At 52.6% G+C, this 22,939-nt stretch overlaps 6 protein-coding genes across 6 annotated transcripts; 2 read left to right on the top strand and 4 right to left on the bottom strand.

Moving 5' to 3' along the window:
- Positions 1–141: 141 nt before the first annotated feature.
- PG998_009941 (uncharacterized protein) lies at positions 142–2,221 on the bottom strand (the record flags this gene model as incomplete). Its single annotated transcript, XM_066876757.1, is given in 4 exon segments — positions 142–714; positions 779–1,219; positions 1,264–2,095; positions 2,112–2,221. The coding sequence occupies 4 exon segments, from the start codon at positions 2,219–2,221 to the stop codon at positions 142–144; spliced, it is 1,956 nt and encodes a 651-aa protein (XP_066728913.1).
- A 2,929-nt stretch (positions 2,222–5,150) lies between these two features.
- On the top strand, positions 5,151–7,347 carry PG998_009940 (uncharacterized protein; the record flags this gene model as incomplete). Its single annotated transcript, XM_066876756.1, has 2 exons — positions 5,151–6,005; positions 6,082–7,347. The coding sequence occupies 2 exons, from the start codon at positions 5,151–5,153 to the stop codon at positions 7,345–7,347; spliced, it is 2,121 nt and encodes a 706-aa protein (XP_066728912.1).
- A 4,646-nt stretch (positions 7,348–11,993) lies between these two features.
- PG998_009939 (uncharacterized protein) lies at positions 11,994–13,585 on the top strand (the record flags this gene model as incomplete). The annotated part of the gene is made up of 4 exons (XM_066876755.1): positions 11,994–12,096; positions 12,183–12,268; positions 12,347–12,994; positions 13,109–13,585. The coding sequence occupies 4 exons, from the start codon at positions 11,994–11,996 to the stop codon at positions 13,583–13,585; spliced, it is 1,314 nt and encodes a 437-aa protein (XP_066728911.1).
- A 1,077-nt stretch (positions 13,586–14,662) lies between these two features.
- Positions 14,663–16,080, bottom strand: PG998_009938 (methyltransferase type 12; the record flags this gene model as incomplete). Its single annotated transcript, XM_066876754.1, has 7 exons — positions 14,663–14,762; positions 14,847–15,039; positions 15,095–15,327; positions 15,399–15,711; positions 15,770–15,811; positions 15,864–15,952; positions 16,022–16,080. The coding sequence occupies 7 exons, from the start codon at positions 16,078–16,080 to the stop codon at positions 14,663–14,665; spliced, it is 1,029 nt and encodes a 342-aa protein (XP_066728910.1).
- An 837-nt stretch (positions 16,081–16,917) lies between these two features.
- On the bottom strand, positions 16,918–18,427 carry PG998_009937 (uncharacterized protein; the record flags this gene model as incomplete). Its single annotated transcript, XM_066876753.1, has 2 exons — positions 16,918–17,148; positions 17,204–18,427. The coding sequence occupies 2 exons, from the start codon at positions 18,425–18,427 to the stop codon at positions 16,918–16,920; spliced, it is 1,455 nt and encodes a 484-aa protein (XP_066728909.1).
- Positions 18,428–20,174: 1,747 nt separating this feature from the next.
- PG998_009936 (uncharacterized protein) lies at positions 20,175–22,625 on the bottom strand (the record flags this gene model as incomplete). Its single annotated transcript, XM_066876752.1, has 8 exons — positions 20,175–20,434; positions 20,607–20,720; positions 20,785–20,887; positions 21,016–21,112; positions 21,201–22,084; positions 22,158–22,256; positions 22,380–22,408; positions 22,517–22,625. 8 exons carry the CDS (start codon positions 22,623–22,625, stop codon positions 20,175–20,177), a joined length of 1,695 nt encoding a protein of 564 aa, XP_066728908.1.
- Positions 22,626–22,939: the final 314 nt, after the last annotated feature.

The raw sequence follows: 22,939 nt of genomic DNA, 5'->3' as shown, positions 1-22,939 counted from the left end.
GCGCCAATGGAGACCCCTTTCTACGGGTATCTTAGCATCGTCCCGGATGCAATCATGGTGGTACATAGGTCGGTCGCAGTCCTGGAAAAACACGGGTTTGTTAGTTCTGGGCAATTCCCCCAAATAGCGCATCGCCGTTTCTCATGCTGTTTGGGTACCCACCAAATTACTGCAGATCAATATGTTCGGCCCTGAAATGGACAAACCACAAACATTGCAACCCGACCGCGATTTGATTTTTGGTGATGTCCTTGGCGACTTCGGCTCCGTTGTTTCTTGCCGAGCCATCGACCTGGCATCTCTCGCAATTTCGAGCGCCTTGAAGACCGTCTCTTCCGAGAGGGCATCCCGGGCCTTCAAGTAGGCCAGGTGTTTCATCGCTTCGTTCATGCGATTTTGCGTAGAGGCCATCCAGTGCACCTTTTCGCGCACGAAATCCAAATAGACATCCTGGAGATGCGGCGCCATTGTCGCTTTCTCCCGGGACGCAAATGCATCCCACTCTGCCGCATACTCCTTCTCGTCAGAGTGCACGTCGCTGTAATCCTTAATAATGTCGCGGTGTTTCTGCAGGAGCCACGAGTTGTCGATCTGCGGCTCATCTACCCGCGAGCCAGATTTGAGTCGACACTTGCTCAAACGATCAAAGAGATCTTGGCTGGTCTGAGGGATCAGTTGCTTGGTTTCTCGCGGTTTCACCGTCTTAGGGAGTTGCTAGATTTCCTTATCAGCAAAAATCCAATGTTTGTTAGAACCCCAGGCCGTCAAAGCCACTTACCGAGATTGACTTGGGCCGTGACCGGCTCCTCGCTTTCTGAGGCGATTCATCTTCATCTACCTCGCTTTCCGCCTCATCGGCGCTGATCGGCTCGAAGTAGTCGTATGATCTGATGGACTTGGGTGTCTGCTGACCATGGTTTGTAATCGCAATGCGCCACCCAGTTCGTGCACTATGGTCGAATGCATATTTGAACTCGCGATGAACTTGCATGTGCATCTTCAGCTGATCAATCGAAAAATGCGTCGCAAAGCAGTGTATACAACTCCAGCTTTCCAGGGCACATCGCTGACCGCTGGGCAGGAGCCAAGTGACCAGAGAGGCGTCCACACTCAGTTCCCCTAGCTTTCGCTTCTTTCGCTCCTTGGGTTCCTTGCCCCTCGCTTGATCGCTCAATTTCTTCAAATTGTAAGTCTGTGGCTTCCCCGGTTGCGCAGAGGTCTGCTGGGCGTGGTCGCCTCGCCCTCGGGGTCCTCATCATCCACCAAGCCATCTGCCTCGTCGCCCAATTGACCGTTGACCATATCAGCCCTGCCGTTCACGTGACCATTGGTGAGAGGTTCCAAAGCGCCGTTCAGGCTCAAAGCCTTAACATCGGGTGGACTGGCGCTTTCTACGGGCTGAATCGGCTCTGTCGTAGAGGAAGAGGTCCACCGGAGATCCATGTCCATCCAGAACGGTTCCAGTATCCTAGCTGTATCCCCAGACCCTCTCCTAAGCCGAACTTGTGACGCCACCCGACCTTTGCTGTACGCGTATTTAATCTGCGACTGTAGCGACCATTTGCGCGGCGAACTGGACGGCGAATGCATATCCTCTTGCCCATTCAGCAAGTACGTCGGGGGCCAATTGGGGTCACCGAATGACTCCAGTTCTGCAAGGATGAAGTAGCAGTCGTCCAAATCGAATCCTTGATTGTCGTTTCGTTCGACAAAGAGCTTTTCTGCGGCAATCTCAAACGGCTGTGGCAGGTGGATCCTGACAGCCTCACAGACGCCACTGATGCCACAAAACTCCTTGATGGTGCACATCTGGCTGTCGCAGTAAAGAGGACGCATTTCCACGCCAGGCAGCCACTTGAAGATGGTGACCTTGCAACGCGCACGGATGGCGGGCGTAGCCTTCTTCACAGGGGATCCCCCGTTAGCCATGCCATTGGTGGCCGGCTTGGGCCCCTCGTTGCGCCATATCCTGAGGACTTCGATGCGAAGCACCCTCTGGGCATCGGCTGGCGGGGGTTGCTGGAATAGAGCCGGGACGGGTGCAAACCCATTCATCCCGGGGTTGTCGTCGGTAACGCGACGTCTTTTGGCTGGCCTGGGACTTTGGTCACCGGTCGCCGACTTCTCCCCCATTGGTGGAGGATGAGACAAAATCTATAGTGGACTTCCAGATGCGATGGAGAAATGGCGAGTCGCGTTTGTACGGTGTGGTTGCTGCCATCTCTGGGCGGAGACATCAGTGCAAGTTGTAGCCCCCTCGAGTAGCGGCTGCCGCGGTCTATGCAAAGCACGATGTAAGTCAGTGGGAACGGCCAAGTATGAGCCTTTTCCACACACACAAGCGAAGATAGACCTCTTAGTAGATAACCATTATCAAGTATGTTGCGCCAAAGTTTAAGAAGAGGACGGATGGAGGTGACTGATGATTGCTTGGGAAGGCGATGGTAGCCTTCCGTGCAGTTGGCAAGCAAAAGAAAGAATGATGAGAGTGAAGAAGAAAAACGACAGGATAGGATTGAATGAGCAACGTGATGGATTGATGGATCAGGATGGATGGAAAGGGATTGGGATTGAGACGGGATGTGATGGGATGAGATGAGAATGCGACTAGGTTTAGGAGGACAGAGAGAAAAGACAGCACCGGGGGCCGGCAACAGCAAATCTGAGTTTAGAGGCGTGGAAGTAGCAGAGGACCATTCATCGAATCGATCAAGCGAGAACCAACTCAACGCCCAGTCTACTACTGCTACTACACATCAACAACAATTAAGCTTAAGTCGCAGCAAGCACGGCGAGAGGCCGTCGCAACCCCGAGCTATGTAAACAATGCAATGCCGGAAGGGAGTATAGAAAGAGAGAAAGAGAGGGAAAAGGGGCGCACACATAGACACACGCACACACGTTCACTCACACACAATGGGGACGTGGTGTGTCGTGGTCGTGGTCGTGGGTGTGAGTGTGAGCGTGAGCGTGTAGTGTCGGGTCGGGATGTAATGGGGATTTGGATTTGATGTAATGTATGTATGCAATGCAGTTCACGGTTGCGAAAGGGAAAGAGAAGTGAGAGAGAGAGACGCGTACCGTGCCAAAATCAGACCCAGCCCGCCGCACACTCCATGGACAGGGGGGTTTCGGGTCTGGCTGCTGCTGCTGCTGTCCTTGTCGCTTGGTTGTCCACAAAAAAGTCGCACTGGCCTTTTTCCTTCTTCCTTCTGGAGGGAACGGGAGACGACGTCACGTGCCGCCGACTATTTCGGGATCGAGATAGAAACAGGCCCTCCGTGGGATTTGGGGAAATAAAGAGGTGACTGACGGGCAGTTTTGGAAAAGAGGAAGGGAAGCGCCGGGGCGCGTGAAGTAAAGAATCGGCGAAGGGAACCGTGCCGATTGACTGTGGATGCCAAATCAAATGGAACTAGTGATGCCAAGCAAGCATTTCAATGTGACTTTGATCATCTCTACTGGTTGGCTTGCTATTCGAGGCTCTAGCGACAGTCGATTATTAGTTCGTCGCTGTGTTAAGTAGGCGACTTGATGCAAGGTGCAGCCATTTCGAATATATTCCGGGATAAGGCGAGGAGGATATGTGGTCAGATTTAGCTGACGGAGGAGTGAGCGGCCAACAGCGATTATTCTCCTCGCCTAAGGCAAAAATAGAAATGGCGTTACACCTTGCTTCCCTTCCCAGTCATTCCTTACACGCCTGACCTGACCCCACAACTTATTATAATATCTACCAAGCCAACTCACTCCCCAAATCTCTCTTCTCGATTTTTCCCTCGGCGATGGCATGTCTGCAAGACTTATAACTATAAGTCCTCCATTATTCTATGTCGGCTCTAGCAGTCTATCCACTTGGGAAAGGCTGGTTCGTAAGTTTAACCCCTCTGAAAGCCCTTACAAGAGAACCAACTAACACATCCAGAGTCGAACGCAACCAGCTTCGTCCATCAACGTAGAATTTCTGAAAACCAAACTGTTGGCCAGCTAAGTTTCTGGGCTCTATACTTAAATCAGTTTATCTCGGATCTACAAGCAGGACAAATTCAGACCGATTTAGTCGCGGATGCAAAATGTGGGCAATATGTGATCAAATAATTGCCTTCGCCCGCCATACGACGATGCTAGCACCATTGGCTGCCGCTCCCACTCTCCGAGTCAAACTGCAAAGTTCTGATTCCAATAAGTAGGGGGCTTACGAACCGATATAGCAAAGTCAAACCACTTGCCTGTATGCCCCATAATACTGTTCTTAAGGAACGGCATTGATGGGAATTGGCATACGATAGGCGACAGTGACATATGAGGAGTATGTCGCTGTAGTACAAAGACCAATTGCTGGATCGACAAGGATGGCCGGCTGTCCGGGCTTTGTCCCGCGACTCAGCTCGGTCACTACACGTCCATCGGCATCCATGGCGAATTACAGCACATGCATTGTGGCAATGAACAGCAATGCAGACCGGCCAACAGCCATCAACTATATTGCTGTTCAGAGGGTGATAGTCGGCCTTTGCACTAGGCCAGGGAAGCAGCGGAAGGGCGGACCGTCCTCGGCAGTCTTCGAGTTCCAGCTCTGGTTGATGGTATCTAGTTCTTGGCGGAAGCTTCTGATCGGTACTTTGTTTACTTCAGGGGCCACTTGAGGACGGTGACGGCGCTGATTGGCCAGATTGGCCCTGACAGGGTGCACAGACTGTTCCACCGCCGCTTATCGAGAGAGGATGGAAGTGGGGCGCTGGCACGCGATAAGGGAACTCTGGCGCTAGCTTTGGAGCGATGATCAATTGACTGACTGCACCTTCCGTCGTCATCGCATCGAATTCATTGTTACCTTCTTCTGGCCATTTCGCAGAAACGCCCATTTCTTGCAGTCGCCAACACTCTACCCTCGCCAAATCAGCCACGATGCCGTAGGGGATTCGCCTACGAATACTCTATCCTTCAAGTTTCTCGCAACCCGCACCGAAGAAAGGCGCGCTCTCTTTGCTCCCTACCCTGGGTACCTCTGGTCCAGAAGGGTCAATCTGCGCTGGTTCGGCTTCGACCCTGCCCACCATTTATTCACCTCACCTCACCTCGCCTCGCCTCGCCTCGCCTCTGTTTACGCCTGTTACATTTTCTACCACGCAAAATCCCTGTGACTCAATATGGCAAGCGACTCCGACGAAAGTTTCGGCGCCGATTCCGACTACAAACGGCCTCAGACTCCTACCCGCCGACCACCCGCCCGAACCGCGAAACAGAAGCAACCCGTGCGCTGGACTCGTGCCAGCGCTTGCAACTACCACGAGTCCTCCGATGATGAGTTGGACGGGTCCGCCACGGGCGCCGACTCCGCTGCAGCTGACCAGGCGCGTAGTCTCGACGCCAGGAGTCTTAAGCGCAAAAGGGTCACCAGCAACAACCAGGATGTTCGCCGCTCGAAGCGCACCCTTCGCAGTGCTGGGTCGCCCAGAACACCACCAGCGCACAATCGAAATACATCGGTCAAGAAGAGAACACCTACAAGCAATCGGCCAGTCAGGACTGTGGCCGTAAGACCGCAGAGTCTATGCAGCCTAGCTGGTGATTGGGCAACACTCCCATACCTGGTTTGGCGCACCATCTTCGACGAAATCGCCTCACCTCTGCGCCAACTATCAGCCCGTGAGGATGAGGGCGCCCAAAATGAAGCTAGGCACACACTTCTATCATCTGCTCGATCATCCAAGATTCTGGCTGAGCCTGCCTTAACCGCCCTGTATCAGACGCCGCCTTTGTCATTGGGAGTTGAGTCGGCACTTCGACTGCTCAGAACACTGAGGGCCCCTCCGGAGTCAACCCTGTTCAACTACCGACCGAAGGTTGAAGGGTTGCGTATCGAGGTCGATGAAATCCTAAACAGGAAGAAAATTGGCACATACCTCAGTCTTAATGAGCTTGTTCAATATATGCCACGTCTCAAGCACATAGACCTCTATACGGCTCTGGATGCCAAACCCTGGCGTCAACTAGATCAGTCGGTTCGTTGGAAGTACTCACCAGAGCTTTTCAACGCTTTACAATCGATACCCCCCCATGGGAAATCCCGATTTAAAGGATGAGGGCCTGACATTCCTGCCTCTGGAGAGTTGGAGCTGGAGCTCTCGCCTGATACCTCAAACATGGTCTAAGGACATGATTCGCGAAATACACTCTACTGCCAGCTTTCAGTCCCTGCGCAAGATCACCTTCATCAATTTCCAACTCCCCAGCGTGACATCCAAGGAGGCAGATCCGCTTGTTATTGCTGCTATGGACGAGCCTCATATCAGGCAGGTCACCTCTTCCATCTTGCAATTGCCCAAACTGGAACACCTGGTTCTGGAAGCATCGACCGTGGCGAATGGATCTCTACTTGAACAATTGCCACGCAATTTGAAGCATTTTGAGCTCATCAATTGTTGGGACGTTGAGGCCGAGCACATGGTCGATTTCTTGCGAGATCGTGGTCATTCCCTCAAAACCATCGTCCTTAACCATTGCCAGTCTCTCAGTCTGCAGTTCCTGCCTATACTGGCCTCGGCTTGTCCAAATCTGGAGGAGATTCATGTGAACACAAAATACTTTCGTCACCATGAGTTCTACAATGATGATCAGCCGTTTTGGGACGTTTTCCTGGAACCAGACCAGATCCCGACCTGGCCCACCAAGCTACGGTGCATCGATATGCAACACCTCCAGTTTAGCGACCACCGTGCCGCGCGCAACTTTTGCAAGAGTTTGGAGTCCAGCGCCGAGCGTCTACTTGATCTGCGCAGCCTGGCAATTGATATCAAATTAAAGTGCGATCTCGACCGGCGAACCAAGTTGCGGAATTACTGGACCCCACGGCTGCAAGCGATTTTCAAGCGGCCGGTGGTTGTGCCAACTTCAATGACAGTGGCTCTGGCCAAGCAGTTTGAGAAGCAAGCGGTAATAGAGCCAGGACGCCGGAAAAGCTCCAAGGCTTGCTCGACACCCATGCGACGGAGCATTCGTCTAGCTGAGATCGTCTCCAGTCCCGATGTGACACAAGACGAGGCATCAGGTACAAGCGGGCGAGAGGTCAGTCGACGGAGCCAGGTTAGGAAAGAAGCCCGCCGACTTGGCAACGAAAGCTATGACGCAGATGGCGAGAGCGATGATGAGCTTTCCAACGAAGTCAACGCTGATCCGAAGAAAAATACGCCGGTGCAACGATTATGTAATGTTGTTGAGATTCAACTCGATAATTCTCGAGTCGTTGAGGAGAAGTTCGGTATGGAGCACTTCTTTGACGGTTCGGGATCCGAGTCTGAGGAAGAAGATCCTGACTGGGACGGTCAAGACCTTGAGTTTGACTGAGGACTGCTCTCTGTCCGAATACTGCGCCGCAAATGCCAATTGTTGATTTGATATCATATCTGGTGTGCGGCTGACTACCCGTTTTGCTAGGCGTTATGAGCGGCGTCCATTTTGCTTTCATTTCACTGATACGGTTCCAAATCCCCACCAGACTTGTTACCATTGAAGGTGTAGATGGATGGACTTGCATGGCTATGGATGGCATCATACAAGAGTCTGGAAAGGAGTCTGGCTGGAATGATTTGATACCCCGAAACGAACATATGAAGGACACGGCAACATGTGCCCTATTTGCATGATGCAAATACTGCTTGTAATGAACTAGAGACATATGAAGATACTGTATGTAGTTGCGACAAATGCACAAACGCTATGAATCATGTTTGTCCCAGCCTCACAACCCGGCATTGAAATTTAGTGGAATGCCAACGAGGAAGATCGAATGCCACTCACTTCGGCAGTTCACACGAGAGATCCGCCTCCATGGACAAGAGTTTCGCTTCGCATTATTCATATCGCAGCCTGGCGAGTTAGATACTTTTATGCCCAGTGAACACCTCGCTAACTCTAGTGCTCAAAACCAAAGAATGACTGGGCGGCTCTTGTCCTGTGGTGGATTGTCGGAATACCTTAAACGTCAGCCGACACGATTAAAACGACAGGGACGTTTACTCAAGAACTACATGCTCTGACACACTACATGATAGGAAGCTGCTTGTATAACCTGTTTCGGTCATGTTACTGCTGCTGCTACTCTGGACAGCTATACTAGCCCGTCCCAGCCGGGCAAAAGGACTACATTGCCAAGTCGGCGTCTTGAATGTCTGCTAGGATGCGAATGCATGTGAGTCGAATCTCACTCATGGTACCCTTCTCTCCCTTAACCTCCGCTGGCACCTCTAAGGCGACTCTTTTCATTTCATGGTTTTACTCTTTCGGTTCGATATCGAGCTGTCAACCCATCAGAGGCAGCACCTTTTCCCACCCCCCTCGCTCTCCTCCCAATTGATTGTAGAAATACACATGCGTTGTAAGTAACCTATCGATTTTATCTTGAAGAGCCTGTCTCATCAGGAAGGAATCACCCCTCATTTTGTCATCTACATTATTTGGCTACGGAAAGGATGAGCAAACAATACGGTGCTGCTCAGTCAATACCGAGGAGTTCTGGATTCAGGAGAGCTGTCTGTCTTGACAGAGAATGGTTCTATCCTTAACTACTTCTTCGTATACTTTGGTATGATGGTTTGGCGATGTACTTTAAGGTCTTTGGGCCAAGTGTAGTCATTTTATTTACACTATCCGAGGTTCGTGGACAGACCCGGAAAGCCATATCAATTTGACAGTTGCTTTGCTGGAGCCGGGGCAGATGTCCCGTCAGTGTAAAGCAGCTTTACCCTTGACGTCGACCCGGAGTCGACCTCGTTGTATGTTGCCTTCATCAAGCTTTTGCGCCAAAAGAAAATTTATTACTGTGTATCTTTCGTCTCTAAGGGGAAACTCCAGTGAGCACGTTAAATATTGGGCTGATACTCAAAATTATCTCGTAGAAACGAAAGACATCCAACTAAAAGCACGTATGAGAGCTTGGATCTGATGACCCACGCGTGTTATCCTGTACGGCAAATGTTTGAGATACGCGTCCCTGGTGGGTTTGAAGTTTGCCTGATGTCAAGGATGCCTTAAACGCTCGCATAATACCCAACTCAAAGTATTCCCCGCCACTAACATGGGCAACCTGAAGCAGAGGGCCAATATCACCGCTGAGCTGGTGAAGATTCTGGGACCGGGTTGCGTCTGCACATACAACTTGCATTGCCCTCCTGGGCGCTGGATTACTGCTCGTTAGGAGTTACGCGGATGGACAATTGTCCATGATTATAGTTTTATATCGCCTATTAATTATAATTCATTACATCTTTACGAGCTTAATACAGGTCTTGCCTAGAGGAAAGGAAGAGAGAGTATTATATAATTAGTCTTTGTTCTCAAGTCCTCGAAAACTTGTGTCATAGCGCTGTATGAAGATGCTGCAAGATAGGACGTAACAAACGAAAGGGTAAGGCAAAACTTAAAGCCTCTTGAACCTTTGGGCGATATATTTGACTGACCTTCACCATTCTGCTCGTTGTTATCCCAGTGACAAATGCACTCGTGTAATGGACGCAGTGCGAACAGAAGACGAGAACTGCATACCCCCATCGAAAACGTTTTGGCATGACGCAACAAGAGAATCCCGGAAAGTAAGACAGGTAGGACTGAACAATGTACAGACCGCAACGGGGTATATATATGTTAGTAATAAGGTTTAGTCTGCCTATAGCCGTGGCTGTATTCGAACCTTAATCCTCATCCTCGTGATAACCGGGCCAAAGTTAACGCTTTCGACCAGGCTCTTGACTCGGTATCCGGTCCGGAATTATATGGCCGCTGTCATTCCGTTTGTTGGTACGGGGCTCTAAAATGTCAGGGGCGCCTCCCACTTGGCCCCGAAGGTGAGGGTCGGTTGGCTTATCGGCTCGCACGCCGAGTGTACGGAACTCAAAAGGCGGGAATGGCTCTGGTTATACGAAGCAGCTGAAATTAATTAGCTAATAGGTAGGAGAAAGAACCCACCGGCTAATTTATTATACATATAACGACAGGATGTGACACTAAGAAATCCCGGGAGTCCCGAGCGGTTCGAGGCGAGACTGTGCCTCTCTTCTGCAGTTGAAAGATGGACGGCGTAACATCGGGCGTCCTTGCCTAGAATCGGCAATCTGATGGGGGCTGCGGTCATCCAAGATCTTGCTAAACCGTTTCATATAAGAGGGGCCAATTGGATATCAAAGCACACAAGTCAGGAACAGGATCGCTCGAGTCTTGGCTAGCCCAGCATTTGCATCTTCAAGGTTGTAGTTCGGGCAAAGATAGCCGCTCAGCCCCATTGCCGTTCTCGCCACGCGAACGAGCGCACGCGAGTGAGGAACCTACCTGCCACCGGTGCAAATCTCGGATCATGTCCCGGGGTGGATCAGAGAGTAGAACGAAGTGCCGCTAGTATACAGGCTGGATCCTGGCGTGGGTTTTTTGACGTATGGATAAGCCCATCTACCTCGCTGGGGGAGACGTCGGGTTTCGCTTTCCGTGACCTGGTATATGGTGATGGTTTCGTGTAAGTACCCATACACATTTTAGGAACCCATGGACGTGAGAATGATGGAGCTTCGCCTACGCTGGTCGCGTGCGTCCTGTCATCCGCGGACGAACATGTCGATCTAATAACAAGTACCGGCATTTGCTCCTTCCCTCCGCATGAACCGATGAGATTCGTCGTGATACTAACACTACATACAGCACCTCCCGTGAAGCGACCGATAGCCAATTGTGCACCAAGGCTTCCGATCCAGTCGCCAGCTCTCGGGCTTGGGAATGATATCCACGAAAGTGGCTGTGAGATTCAGAAAAGCTCACCTTCACCCTGACGTTTCAAGCCCACACCAGCCACTGCCATTGTAGGAACGATTTCCTGATATGCAGACGGCAGAATTCAAGAAGAGAAGGGTGGTGATCAGCCGCACAGACACTCGATTCTTGGCTTGACTAAAAGAAAAGAAAAAAAGTCAACGGGGGATCCACTATCTTACAGGGCTTAGGGACAAAATGTCTGTAGTTCACGATTAAGTCCGACTATGTCTTCGGAAACACACTAGCAGCAAGACCACCAACCACAGGTGCTGGAGAAGAGGGCGAGTTGCTGTTCGGTTTACGAGAGCTTGGGGGCAAGAATGCTTTCTGTGAAGGCCGCACCACGCTAACATCAGCCAGTCATGACATAGTGAAGTCACAAGAAAGACTGAAGTCCATGCCGGCCCCGATTTGGAGTTCGGCGATACCAAGTCAGGGCTGGCACGAGGCGAAGCTCGGCCGAATAGACCGTGAGGGCACCTCAGCCCCGTCAACGGCTTTTGTCCGTTTCCGTCACAGATTGTTGCACAGACACATACCTGGACGCTGGACGACGAAGTGACAGCTATCTTGAGCCTAGCTTCTTGGCCTTTTCGTTGCCCCTGCTCACTTAGTGTTTTATACTTCTCCAAACATGGATATGAAGCCCCAGGGCACATCAGAGTCTGGCCGGCAGGAGATCCCCTTGGTCTGAGTATGGATATAGATGCAGTGAACTCATGTAATACAAGATCCGCAGCCCGACGTCTGATCGCGGTCCTCCAGGGTCCATCCCTGCGGCCATTCGCCTTCTATCAGCCTATCCTGGAAGGCTCTTCTGGGGAAGGGATCAGTTCTGATCCCAGATCGATCCATCGATACAGCCTTCGTGAGAGTTACGTATCCAGTCTTATACAGACATAAGCCCATCTTCTTGGTTGCGTTCAGACACTAATGTCGGTCCCTGGTAAAGTCAAATTCATGAACGGAGAATCTCCCTGCTCCCCGCTGATCTTCTCTAACGACTTTATTCCCACCTGCTCAAACCCCTATTACCTGGGTGTCCACCGTTGAGATCAACATATAACTGGTCCTCTCTCTGTCGAGGCCGGCGGATAATGGTGGCTGCATCTTATATCTAACCTGAGTTGTTGTGTCATCTCGTTACCAGCACTGCTACGGGTTACATTACCTGGACCAACTTCCTTCTCGTCAGGATGGATTCAGGAGGCAACGCGATGGATTTGTCAAATCTGCCAGACAAGGTCGACCAGGCGAATGCCTTGGTCACCATCTCTGCCGTATTCACGGGCATCTCGAGTAAGTCATGCTTTTCACTCTCCTCCCCCTAATCTCATCGTGTTGAGAGTGTGCAACGAGTATCTGACAGAGACCGGTGTTTCCAGCATTCTTTGTCATTATTCGAGCTGTTATCCGATCCGGCATGATCAGGAAAACTGGAATCGACGATATCCTCATCTTTATTTCGACGGTATGTTTCCTCGAGAGTGCTGACATAAAACGAGGGGCCTTGAATGTATCCAACTGACTCGTAGAAACCCGGTATTAGCTCTTCACCATCGGTTACCTGGCCTCCATTGTCCTCGCACGGGACGCCGGCCTGGGCCGCTCGATCTTTACCCTCACGCTGGGACAGATGGAGACGCTCCTCAAGCTCACCTACGCCATCGAGATCCTGTACTATGTCATCATCGTGACGACTAAGTCTTCCATCGTGGCCATGTACTACAACATTGGTGAGCAATCAACTGTTATCTATCAGACAGACAGGCAGACATTCAGACAGCTAACCTTCCATCCACCAACAGCCCTGACCATGTCCTTCCGCCGGGCGTGCCAGATTACCCACGCCTTCCTGGCCGTCTTCTTCATCGTCTGCATCGCCGTCACGTTTGGGCAGTGCCGACCCCTGTCGCTGCAGTGGGACCCCACGACGACGCCGGCGGCGCGGCGGGCCTCGTGCATCGACACGACGGCCTTCTTCTACTTCACCTCGGCCTTCAACATCATCATGGACTTCTGGATCCTCGGCCTGCCCGTGAAAACCCTCCAGTCGCTGCAGATCCGCCGCCGCAACCGCTACGTGCTGTACGGCGTCTTCGGCGCCTTCGCCTTCGCCACGGCCATGTCCTGCGTCCGCCTCTACTCCATCTACACCTACACCTTAGCTGAGGATCCCTTCATGGAAGGAAGTCTCGTAAGTTCTTTCGTCGTCATCATTGGCGTCAAACCCACCTCTCACTTCCTCCTTACCTTACACAAAAGGGGGGAAACGAGGAAGAAAAAGGAAAGCTAACAATTACTTCTGTAGATCAATGTCTGGTCTATGATCGAGATCAACGTGGGTATCATATGCGCAAGCATCCCGGCTCTGAAACCCCTCTTCAACCCGAAGGTGCTGCTCGCCCGCGCGAGGGGCGAAAACCCTGATGCCGCCGCTCCTCCCCCTCCTGGCGGCGTGAACAGTGGCAACAGCAGCAACATCAGTGGGGACCGCTACGAGAACATGAAGAAGAGCATCGTCCAGTATCACAGCGGTGAGGGTAGCGACTCCGACGTGGACCTGACAATGATGATTGGAGGTGGAGGAGCAACAGCCGATAAAAGCCAGCCGTGGGCTTCGGAGACGAAAACGGCAGTCCGTCTCGGTACGGCGACCTCGCAGAAGCATCTTGTGGAGGACGAAAGGCAAAGCAGCAGCCGAAGCATCGGCAGCAGTCGCGACGATGACGACAACAACAACTTCGAACTTCAGCTACAGAGGGCCGAGAGGGCCCAGGGGAAATGAGGAAAGGAAGCAAACAGCGCACGGGGTATGTGTGTGCGTGACGAAAGCAATCACGATGGGGACATGATGTTATGAGGACTTGGTTCATCAAGATAGACTGCTATTATGAAAGACGACAACAAGAAAAGCGGAGCATTGACGACACGTTATTAGATGAATATCTCGAAGGAATAGCCTTGAGAGTAATAGAATTGGCCAGTGGCAGATCAGGTTATTGGTCCTGGAAAATATAGCATTCAGTAAAATTACCACTGTTACGACTACCAGTTGCCTCCTTGCTGACGTAACATAGAAGCCCCTTTCGTTTGATGAAATGCTTCATTCGTTCCTACAGCCACTCACCGCCGTATGCAAGCCAATATCAATTCTTAACCTGACTCCCATCGAAACCAAATTGTTATGTTGTAAGAAGACCTTCTTCGCTGGAGTTGCCAGAGCATGCAGAAGATTATCTAAGTTGAAGACTACCGCGGCAATAATAGGGAAGTTGAGCCCAACCCAGTATTAACCAGTTGGCTATTTATTACTCATAATATACAGATAGACAGACTAGATTGACGCCTGATGACAATATTTCCCTATTCGCCGGTCGAAATAAGAACAACGCAAGAGGGAAGCCCAACTTATCGAAACTTACTTAATAATAACATTGCTGGGCGAGGGGCGACCAGATTCCCCTCCGATCTAAAGAGAGCCAAAGCTCAGCTTTTGACTTACATACAGAATAGATACAACATCTCGAGCCTGTGCCAGATAATAAGCAACCTCCTTGCGGGAGCTTGCCGACGTAACCATCAACCTATGAATCCTAGATGATCCCCCTTGTCATCAGCTCAATCGTTACGTGCGTTGAATCAGTCACACATACAAGAATACCAATTGTCGATCTCATCCAAACCGTTGTCCTTTGTAGTTCGACCCCTAATCGTAAGATCCTCGCGTTTTGTATCGCCTAGCTGTTTTTGGTGGTGCGCATGTAGATTGCTGCCCAGAGGCAGAGCGCAGCACCAATTTCTCGTTTCACCATGGCACTTGTTTCTGGATATATACCACTGATAGCTCGTACGTGGTCGCTATTCAGAAGCGCTGACCTGTTCCACCACGGGCATGAACAGGCTCAGTCACGCCCCATCGAGTCATCTCCTGATGGGATGGCTTTTGCGCATACACGACTTGGCTATAATGATGTCGTTAGCTAAGAGCCTTCACTAGCCACTCGACCGGCACTGCCCAAGTTGGTCAAGATGGCAGCATGACTTACAATGGTACGTAGGCGTGAATATTCGGGTTCTGAATCTCGCGACGAACCTGGGCCAGAAGCTCGTCGATTTGTACTGCTTGGAGTCCAACTGCGGTGAGCAGTCGTCGTGATATGCCGTCCATCCCCATACGCAGGTTTTCTAACATGTGTGCTCCGATCATGCTCAACCTGTCATCCCGGGGCCAGCCACCGACTGATTTGGCAGTTAGAATGCGGGCGGGGATGGAGGGGGAAGCGATCGGCCTTACTTGGTATCAGCACTTCCACGCGATGGATGTCCACGAACCCCAATTCCCTGAGCCACCCTTCGACGTGAAAACAACTGAGGACGTCTCTTCCTATAGCTCTGGCCCCAGCTACTTGCAGTTGCACCCATCGCGCCAGGTGGGTTCCATCCGTCGTACCATCATCAGAGCAGACCTCCCATGAGCAATTTTGGTACTCAATCGACGCGCCGGGGTTCATGTTCAAGAAAGCCTGTCTTTTCGAACCTTCAGAATCCTGCCAACTTTTGCGAGGGTCCATCACCTGGCGAGCTCGAATACTACTAACCGGAGCACCCCTTTAGGGTTGTCGAAGCAGACGTTGACGTCCCGCATGAAGACGAAGTCAAACTTGCGCGGATAGTACACCCACTCCTCTTCGGCGTCGACACGGCTAAAGGTGCAGTTTGGTACACGTGAGGGCTGGATCCTAGCCAGATCGATGCCCAGGACCTGGCATTGGGGGTTCTCTTCGGCGAAGTCATTCGCCCAGGCACCGGTGCCAGTGCCGACATCCAAGACATGCCTCGTCGTCTCGAGATTGATGGGTGCCTGGTATAACTTGCCTCCCAAAACGTGTCTAAATACGTGGTGCTGGATATCTGGAAAACACTGTCAGATTCAGTAGGCTGGATTCCAAGTAGCACACCTTGAGCCCACCGAGTCGTTCCTGTTCGGTATCGTCATCCGGGAAAGGGTAGCCTATAGTCGATTAGGAATTGAGCCAGTCGGGCCTTAGGGGCGTACGACTCACGGCCTGGCTTGAAGCTCTGGTATGTCCTGCCACTGCTAGGTTCTAGCACTGACCCATAATATGGATCGTTATCGTAGACGGAAAATGGCCTACGTGACCAGATTAGCATGACGGACAGTGTTGGGTAAGTGGACACGGGGTCCCGATTGAATACTAACGTTGGGATACGACCATAGGTATCCGAGTCATAGCCAGGCGTGGGAGGCAAGTATGACATGATTTTCGAGGAGAAGGAGCACAAGACAGATGGAAAAGACAAGAATGGTTGTGAATAGCTGGGATGAGGAGACCGAGGTGGGACAATTAAAGGGCAGAATCTAGGCAGAATCGAGGCAACCCGACCCGACAGTTTGGTTCGCTCCTTTTTTCTTCTTCTCAACCCCCCTTCAAGCGGTCAATTGGTTTCTGCAACATGTGACATCCAATCATTCCCGTATCGTTGCGGGGTTTTGTTCGCTGGATTTTGTCTCTCTTCCGCTCTTCAGTTCATGTACGATGCCGCCGGCAAATGTCTGTGGGCTATCCGCAGTGTCGTTCAACTCCTTGCATCAACCATATTGGCGGGGCACCCAATCACTCGCTGCCACCCGTGTTCCGCTTGGATAGGTGGTGGCAAGTAACCGCTACTCTCGTCCGCTTTGAATTGTGTGTGACCCGAGGGCTCAAGAAACAGGGCCAGCGTTGCAGTATGACATTGACATTACCCAACAGCGCGGGCTCGGGTTGTGGTGTGCTGTGATCATGCAGGCACCTGCCCGTGACCTCGTCGCTCTCCGCGAATTGAGATGCAGTCTGCCGTTTTCCCATCACATCTCACTCGATGGTAATCTAACAAGATGAGACTATGCACCAACTGACAATCGTTTTTCTGATACGGAAGGCAATTGGGATTCTAGTAAACCACATGTAGTCATTTAGCCACGGCCATCAGCCAACGGTTTCAATGATCCGCAAACGCCTCGATGTATCCGAAAAATGTACTCTAAATGAAGTAGGTCTATAACAAATGGTCTATCATATACATGGCGGTCAGCAAGGGCTCAACACGGCCATCTCACGAGTCGAAGATGGCCCCATAGGCCGCCACACCCCTCGTCAACATGCCCATTACCACCTTATCTGTGACCTTGGGGTTCGAGATGACAAATACGGCCTCCGCATCCGACTCTTGGACGAGCTTGTTCGTCTCGGCGACGATATCCGGGTACCCCCGCTCCGTCGTATTCCAGATGAGGGCGTTCGGGTCTGCGCTGCGCACGGCTGCGACCACACCGTCGCCGTACGTCTTCTGAGGGTCCCGCGTGCTCCATAGCACGCGCATGGGGGTCTGTTTCGCGAACATGAGCGACAGGCAGGGCCCGATGCCCGAGCCCGTCGCCACGACCACGATGCGCCGGAACAGGCGGCTGGTGTAGAGCACGCCATGGAGCGGGGCGCCGCGGACCCAGGAGCTTGCGCCCCTCTGCGGCCGCGATCTGCTTGCGGGTCCAGTCGCCTGCATTACTGACGACGACGCTGAAGCCCGTGATGTTGCTCTTATCTCCCTTCTCCGCCTCATCGGCAGAAGTGGGGGCCGTGTCGGGGATGGTGGCGAAGGCGTGCCACTCGGTCAGCGGCGCGTCGCTCAGCTTGACGCCGTAGAAGGGCTGCATGGGCCGGTAGCGGAAGTGCAGCCGCGTGGCGTGGTCGCTGAGCTTCTCCGGGTAGACGGCGTGGTGCCGCAGGCGCGACCAAGAGATCAGGCTGCACGAGGTCGAGACGCAGAAGAACCAGAAGTTGGGTGACGTGACAAGCACGATGCCGACGGGCTTGTTTTGCTGTCGCGCCCGCACCTGGACGGCGAACGCCACCTGGACCCAGAAGCTGACGAGCGCCGTCCAGCCCGCGAATCGATGGAACATCTCGAAGTAATCGTGGTAGCGCCGGCGCAGGCTCGGGTGCGCCGCGGTCAGGATCAGCAGGAACATCAGAACCACGATCCAGCTGGTCACCATATTGACCAAAACGTCGGACAGTGGTTCGCGGATGTAGTCCCTTGTGGCCAGTGCTGTGTACAGAAGGTACCAGGCCACGGCGGCGGTGCCCGCGCCGCTATGGCAGCCGCCGTAGTGGTAAACCTTGGCGAGGCGCTTACGGAGGCCGAGGGGCCAGGAGAGCGGGGCGCAGGTGAAGAGCTCGTACATGAGGTTGACGAACTCCTCCTGGCGGAACAGGAGGCAGCACATCAGATTTGCTGAAGCGACGGAGACGACGATCCACGAAGCAGGGTCTCCCTTAGTTACGACCAAGACTGCGACCAGTACGGCGAGGTTGATGGTGAATATCCCGCCAAATATCTTACGGTACGTCGAGGCATACTTGTATCGCACCCTTTCGACCATGTCCGGCGCATCTCTCTTCGGCAACTCCTTCGAGCCTGCCGCGGCTGGTGACTTTTGCAAAGCGTCGGTCCTCCTCAAATCGTTATCGGAAGAGTTGGCTGCGGAGGCGGCCATGGTGTTTGAGCTCGACGAAACGGAGGCATTGGAGCCGTCAGGCTGCCTGAAGACTTGCTGGGTAGCCATTTTGACTAAACAAGGTAGGTAGGTATATGCTGCTGTTCGCAAGGGGGTGGTTGTGGCGCCTTCTCTCAGTCCGCTTTGGCACCAGGGGTATTCGTCTAATATATAGAAGAGAAACAAAGATATACACAGATCCAATATCCCGAAGAGAGACAATCCACGAGCCGACTCGTGGTCCCAGCAGTTTCTATGGCTGCCTATTTTCCGACGCTGTGCAACGGGGAAAACACTGCCTCAAAGGACACAAGATGATGGGAACGGAAATAGAATGGACCAGTGAAACGTGTACACGATACGGAAAAGGCGAAACAGAGCCTGCTGCTGTCGCCACCGCTGATGCTCTTAAATGAGAGCCGCTCTTGATGCTCGTAGCTCTTTCTTCTTTTTTACTCTTCGGTTCAATGAAGGTATGATCCCAATAGAAACGAAACCATATGAATGTGATTTTTTTAAATCTGCGCACGCAACCCAAGTGGCCATTATACCCAATGGCCTAAAAAACCCTTTTATAACAAAGTCTTTTCAATCGACCGAACGAAATATGCTCGTAGCTCGTAAATGAGTGCAGTAAGAGTTACACAAACGCGAATGGCATGGATTTACTCCGAAGAAGGAATCCTTCTGTTCTGATGGATGGGGGCTATGCAAGGGAAAGACCCCAGCTCGCACCTTCTTTCTCCTTGATCATTATTGCTGTTGGTTTGCTGGTCGCAATGCAAAACATAGCAGGTACCCCAGGGGCGCGCTTGCTAATCACGCTCCCACCCAGAAACAGGGTGCCATGGCAGGAGCCACCGAAACCCGCTTCCGGCATATTCAGCATTGCGCAGACAGGAGAGGGAGCGCTTCGGGATCCAACAAGAAGGCCGGTCATGCTGCCGCCTTACCCGCCCATATGCCGGGCCAGGGGACGGGGTTGGTGATGGAGGAGCCGCAGCTGGCCAGTCACATTTGAAGGTGTGGCTCGAAACCCGGCAAATTATACGTGGGGGTCTTTTGATAATGTTTGACACCGGAATAGACAAGTAAGAAAAAGGCAAGGGATCGTCGTAATGCCTCTCGCCCAGTCGTTGGGTGGTGTCGTTCGATGTTGCCGGTAACCCAAGCGGCTGGGTCGGTTTGCGTGGCTGGGCCAGGTGCCAGCCAAAGCTGCAGGCATCAGCTCGAGTTGCGGAATAAAACACACTGGTATTACGTGCCTTCAGCCGCGATAAGGGTGTGAAGGATCGGATTGTCAAGCTTACAGTGCTGGGTGCATGCATATCTAAGAAAGGAAAGTGGACGTAAGAGGGAGTCGGAGGAACCGAAGGATTGCAGACATGACATTGCTTTTTATTCCGGCGCCGGTGATGTCAGTCCGTTTATAGCAGGCAGACTGTGCATACGCCTCACCAAGTATTGCTCGGCAGGCCCGATCGCTTTTCCACACTATCACAATCGGTGCACGCACGCCGCCAATGAGGAAGTCCGAGGCTCCTGTCTTCGTCTATGGTATCTATCTATCTATCTATCTATCTATGATTGAAAATGCCAAGCCCTGTTATCTGACCAGATCCCTAACCGAATCATCACCGAACATATCTCATCATATCATCTCAAAGGGTCCCCCAAATGCTTGTTCTAAGTCCACTCCTTACATACCACGTGCACTCTCATGCACATCATAGCATCTCCTCTCGCGCGCACGCGCGCCTATGCTGAATGGCCAGGAAACCGATCGTAAAACATGACATGTTATTTCAGGAGCTTACTATACCACCATCGTGGCGGCCCTCGGACCCGAGTCCAATCCTGAGCCGTCCACGTCGCCGTCACCACGAGCAATCCTTTCAGTTTCTGAGTCGATGAGCGCCTGGGGCCGCGCCCGCTGTGTCATCTCGTTATTGCCGCAGACCAGGACGGACGGGTTCCGGAGGAAGATCTGGTCCATGTCCTCGAGCGTGCGATTCGACGTCTCGGGGTAGAAGCAGAAGACGATGGGCGCGAAGCACAGGCAGAAGGCCGCAAAGACTGTTCGTTACATTCGGTCAAATGATGTTCAGAAAGATAATAAATGCAGTAAACGAAGGAAGCGCATTTCATGTCAGGGTGTCGCGACTAGATGATTGGGGAGACGAGCGGCCGGAAATCAAAGGTCTGGTTGGTGCCAGGTAAGGAGGTAAGGGGGGGGATAGAAACATACTTAGGTAGAAAGCCCAGCGTAAGTTGTCCACGCCGGCCTTGGTGAATTGGACCACGACAAAAGCCATCAGCCAATTGGTCGCCGTAGCCGCTGCAGCGCCTCGCGAACGCCAACCTATCGACACACACTTAGCATTAGTAGCTCCTCTTCACGGGAAGAGATGAAATATGTCACTTACCAAGCGAGTTGATCTCGGCTGAGTAAACCCAGGGTACTCCTCCCCAGGTTGGCGAGAAGAAGACGTGGTACAGGACGAACATGGCCACTGTCACATTACCCATCTGCCATCACACAACTCGAGCGTCAGCCAGTTACTTAGAATACTATTGACACCATCTTCGTATTCATAATACTCCCTAAGAGAGAGCACACCGAGTGATCATCATGCTGGGTTGAGGTAAGCACTCACCGTCTTGGTTTTCGAGGGATCGTCTTCGCCCACTTTCAAGCAAATGGCCGCAACGAGATGGCAGATTGTCATACCAAAGGCGCCATTTAACATCAACCTATGCAACAAGCACTTGAGATTAGCCTTTCTGTTATCCGTGTGACCCGCCAGCTTCGCTCCTCGGGTAAAGAATAAGGGTAGCATACTTCCGGCGACCAACGCGGTCGATGACAAACAGACTGCCGAAAGCGGCGACGAGGTAGACAGTACCGCTGACAGCCGTGAGCAGTCGGCTCATTTGCTCGTCGAATCCAACATTTTCATGCAATAAGGTCGGGAAATAGAAGCCCAATGCGTTGATTCCCGAAAACTGCTGCATAAACTGCGTTCCGCAAGCCAACAGGACCCGGCGGAAGTTCTGCGTCTGGTCACGGTGGCACAGCACGTCGATGAGCGGGACGCGGCTCTCGCGCTCCAGGCGGATCGCCGTCTTGATAGAACGGTACTCGGCGACGACGACAGGATCTTCCTCTTCTGGCCGTCGACCCTCTCCACTACTCTCATCGCTCTCGCTCTCGGCGGGAGAAGACGGTTTCCCGCCGCCGGTGATCTGCGCAATGACCCGCAGCGCCTCCGCATCCCGGTCCACCAGCAGCAGCCAACGCGGCGACTCGGGCACGCACGTCAGCAGCGGCAGCACGGCGGCGAAGACGAGCTGGAAGGCGAGCGGGAAGCGCCACTGCATCGGCCCGCCGGCGGCGCCGCGGGCGTGGTCGCGGAAGTACATGCCGTAGCTGATCCAGTTGGCCAGGCAGAAACACGTGGTGTTGGAGCTGGCGCCGATGACCAGCAGACGGCCGCGCAGGTGCGAGCGCGCGCACTCGGCGAGGTAGACGGGGCTGATGGTGGACGTCATGCCCATGCCGAGGCCGTTGACGACGCGGCCGACGACCAGCTGCGGCAGGTGCCAGCTCGTGAACTGCAGGACCGCGCCGACGAGGTTGAGAGTGTGGCCTAAGGCGATGGTGCGCTTGCGGCCGAGCTTGTCGCCCAGGACGAAGGCGGCGATGGCACCGAAGAAGGCGCCGAGCTGTGGGACGGTTAGATGGATTTCGATAGGGGCTGATTGGTTTGGCACACAGGGAAGGGAATGGTAGACGTACCAGGAAGCAGCTCGTGACGATACCAGATATGCTCGCATCGCTCGTCTGAGGGAACAACCTCTGAAAGTCTTCGGAGACCAGCACACCGGCAAAGACACCCTACCCGATCGTTTCGATGTCAGTTGGAATTATTCTATGCCGTCCCATGCCTCCAAACTTGACGGCACATTATCAACAACCGATCAATAATAACATAGTGAAGAAAGGGTTGTCTGTTTTTACCTGGCAATAGCCGAACCAGCATGAGGAAACTACAATTATACCCGATCAGCATTCTATTCTCTTGAGAAGACGACAAGAGACTCCCTCTTCATTCGAGTTTCCGTTATCGAGTCAACCATGGGGTAACTGCTGCTTACCGGCATCGACGAGGGTAATAATGGCAATGAGCGAGCCGCCGCTCAAACGCCCCTTCTTTCGGGGCGGCGGTGATGCGACCACCGTCACCACGCCTCGCTGGGTACCCATCTGATAGACGATTGTAACTTATTGATAAAAAGAATCTGCCCAACGAGGAAGAGACAGAACCAGAAGAGCACGCAATAGCTGATTAGAAAAACATGTTCCCGCGCAGATCTTTAAATATATATTTCCATGTTTGTTGGGAACACTACCGACGAAAGAAGCTTCGGCGCCAGGGGGTCTAGGGGTCCAGGGCGGTCCAGGACGGTCCACAAGTTAACCAAAAGCCCGTCGCGCCGCACTGGCGGCTCTAAGCGAAGAATGCCCGGTTGACAGTACATATATCGGTGTGCAGCAGCAGGTTTTCATTTGCCCATGGG

This window comes from Apiospora kogelbergensis, assembly GCF_038363985.1.
Source record: "Apiospora kogelbergensis strain CBS 113332 chromosome Unknown utg000006l_segment0_segment0, whole genome shotgun sequence".
Lineage (NCBI taxonomy): Eukaryota > Fungi > Ascomycota > Sordariomycetes > Amphisphaeriales > Apiosporaceae > Apiospora > Apiospora kogelbergensis.
The sequence above is the reverse complement of the archived record's forward strand: the minus strand, read 5'-3'. Positions and strand labels throughout refer to the sequence as shown.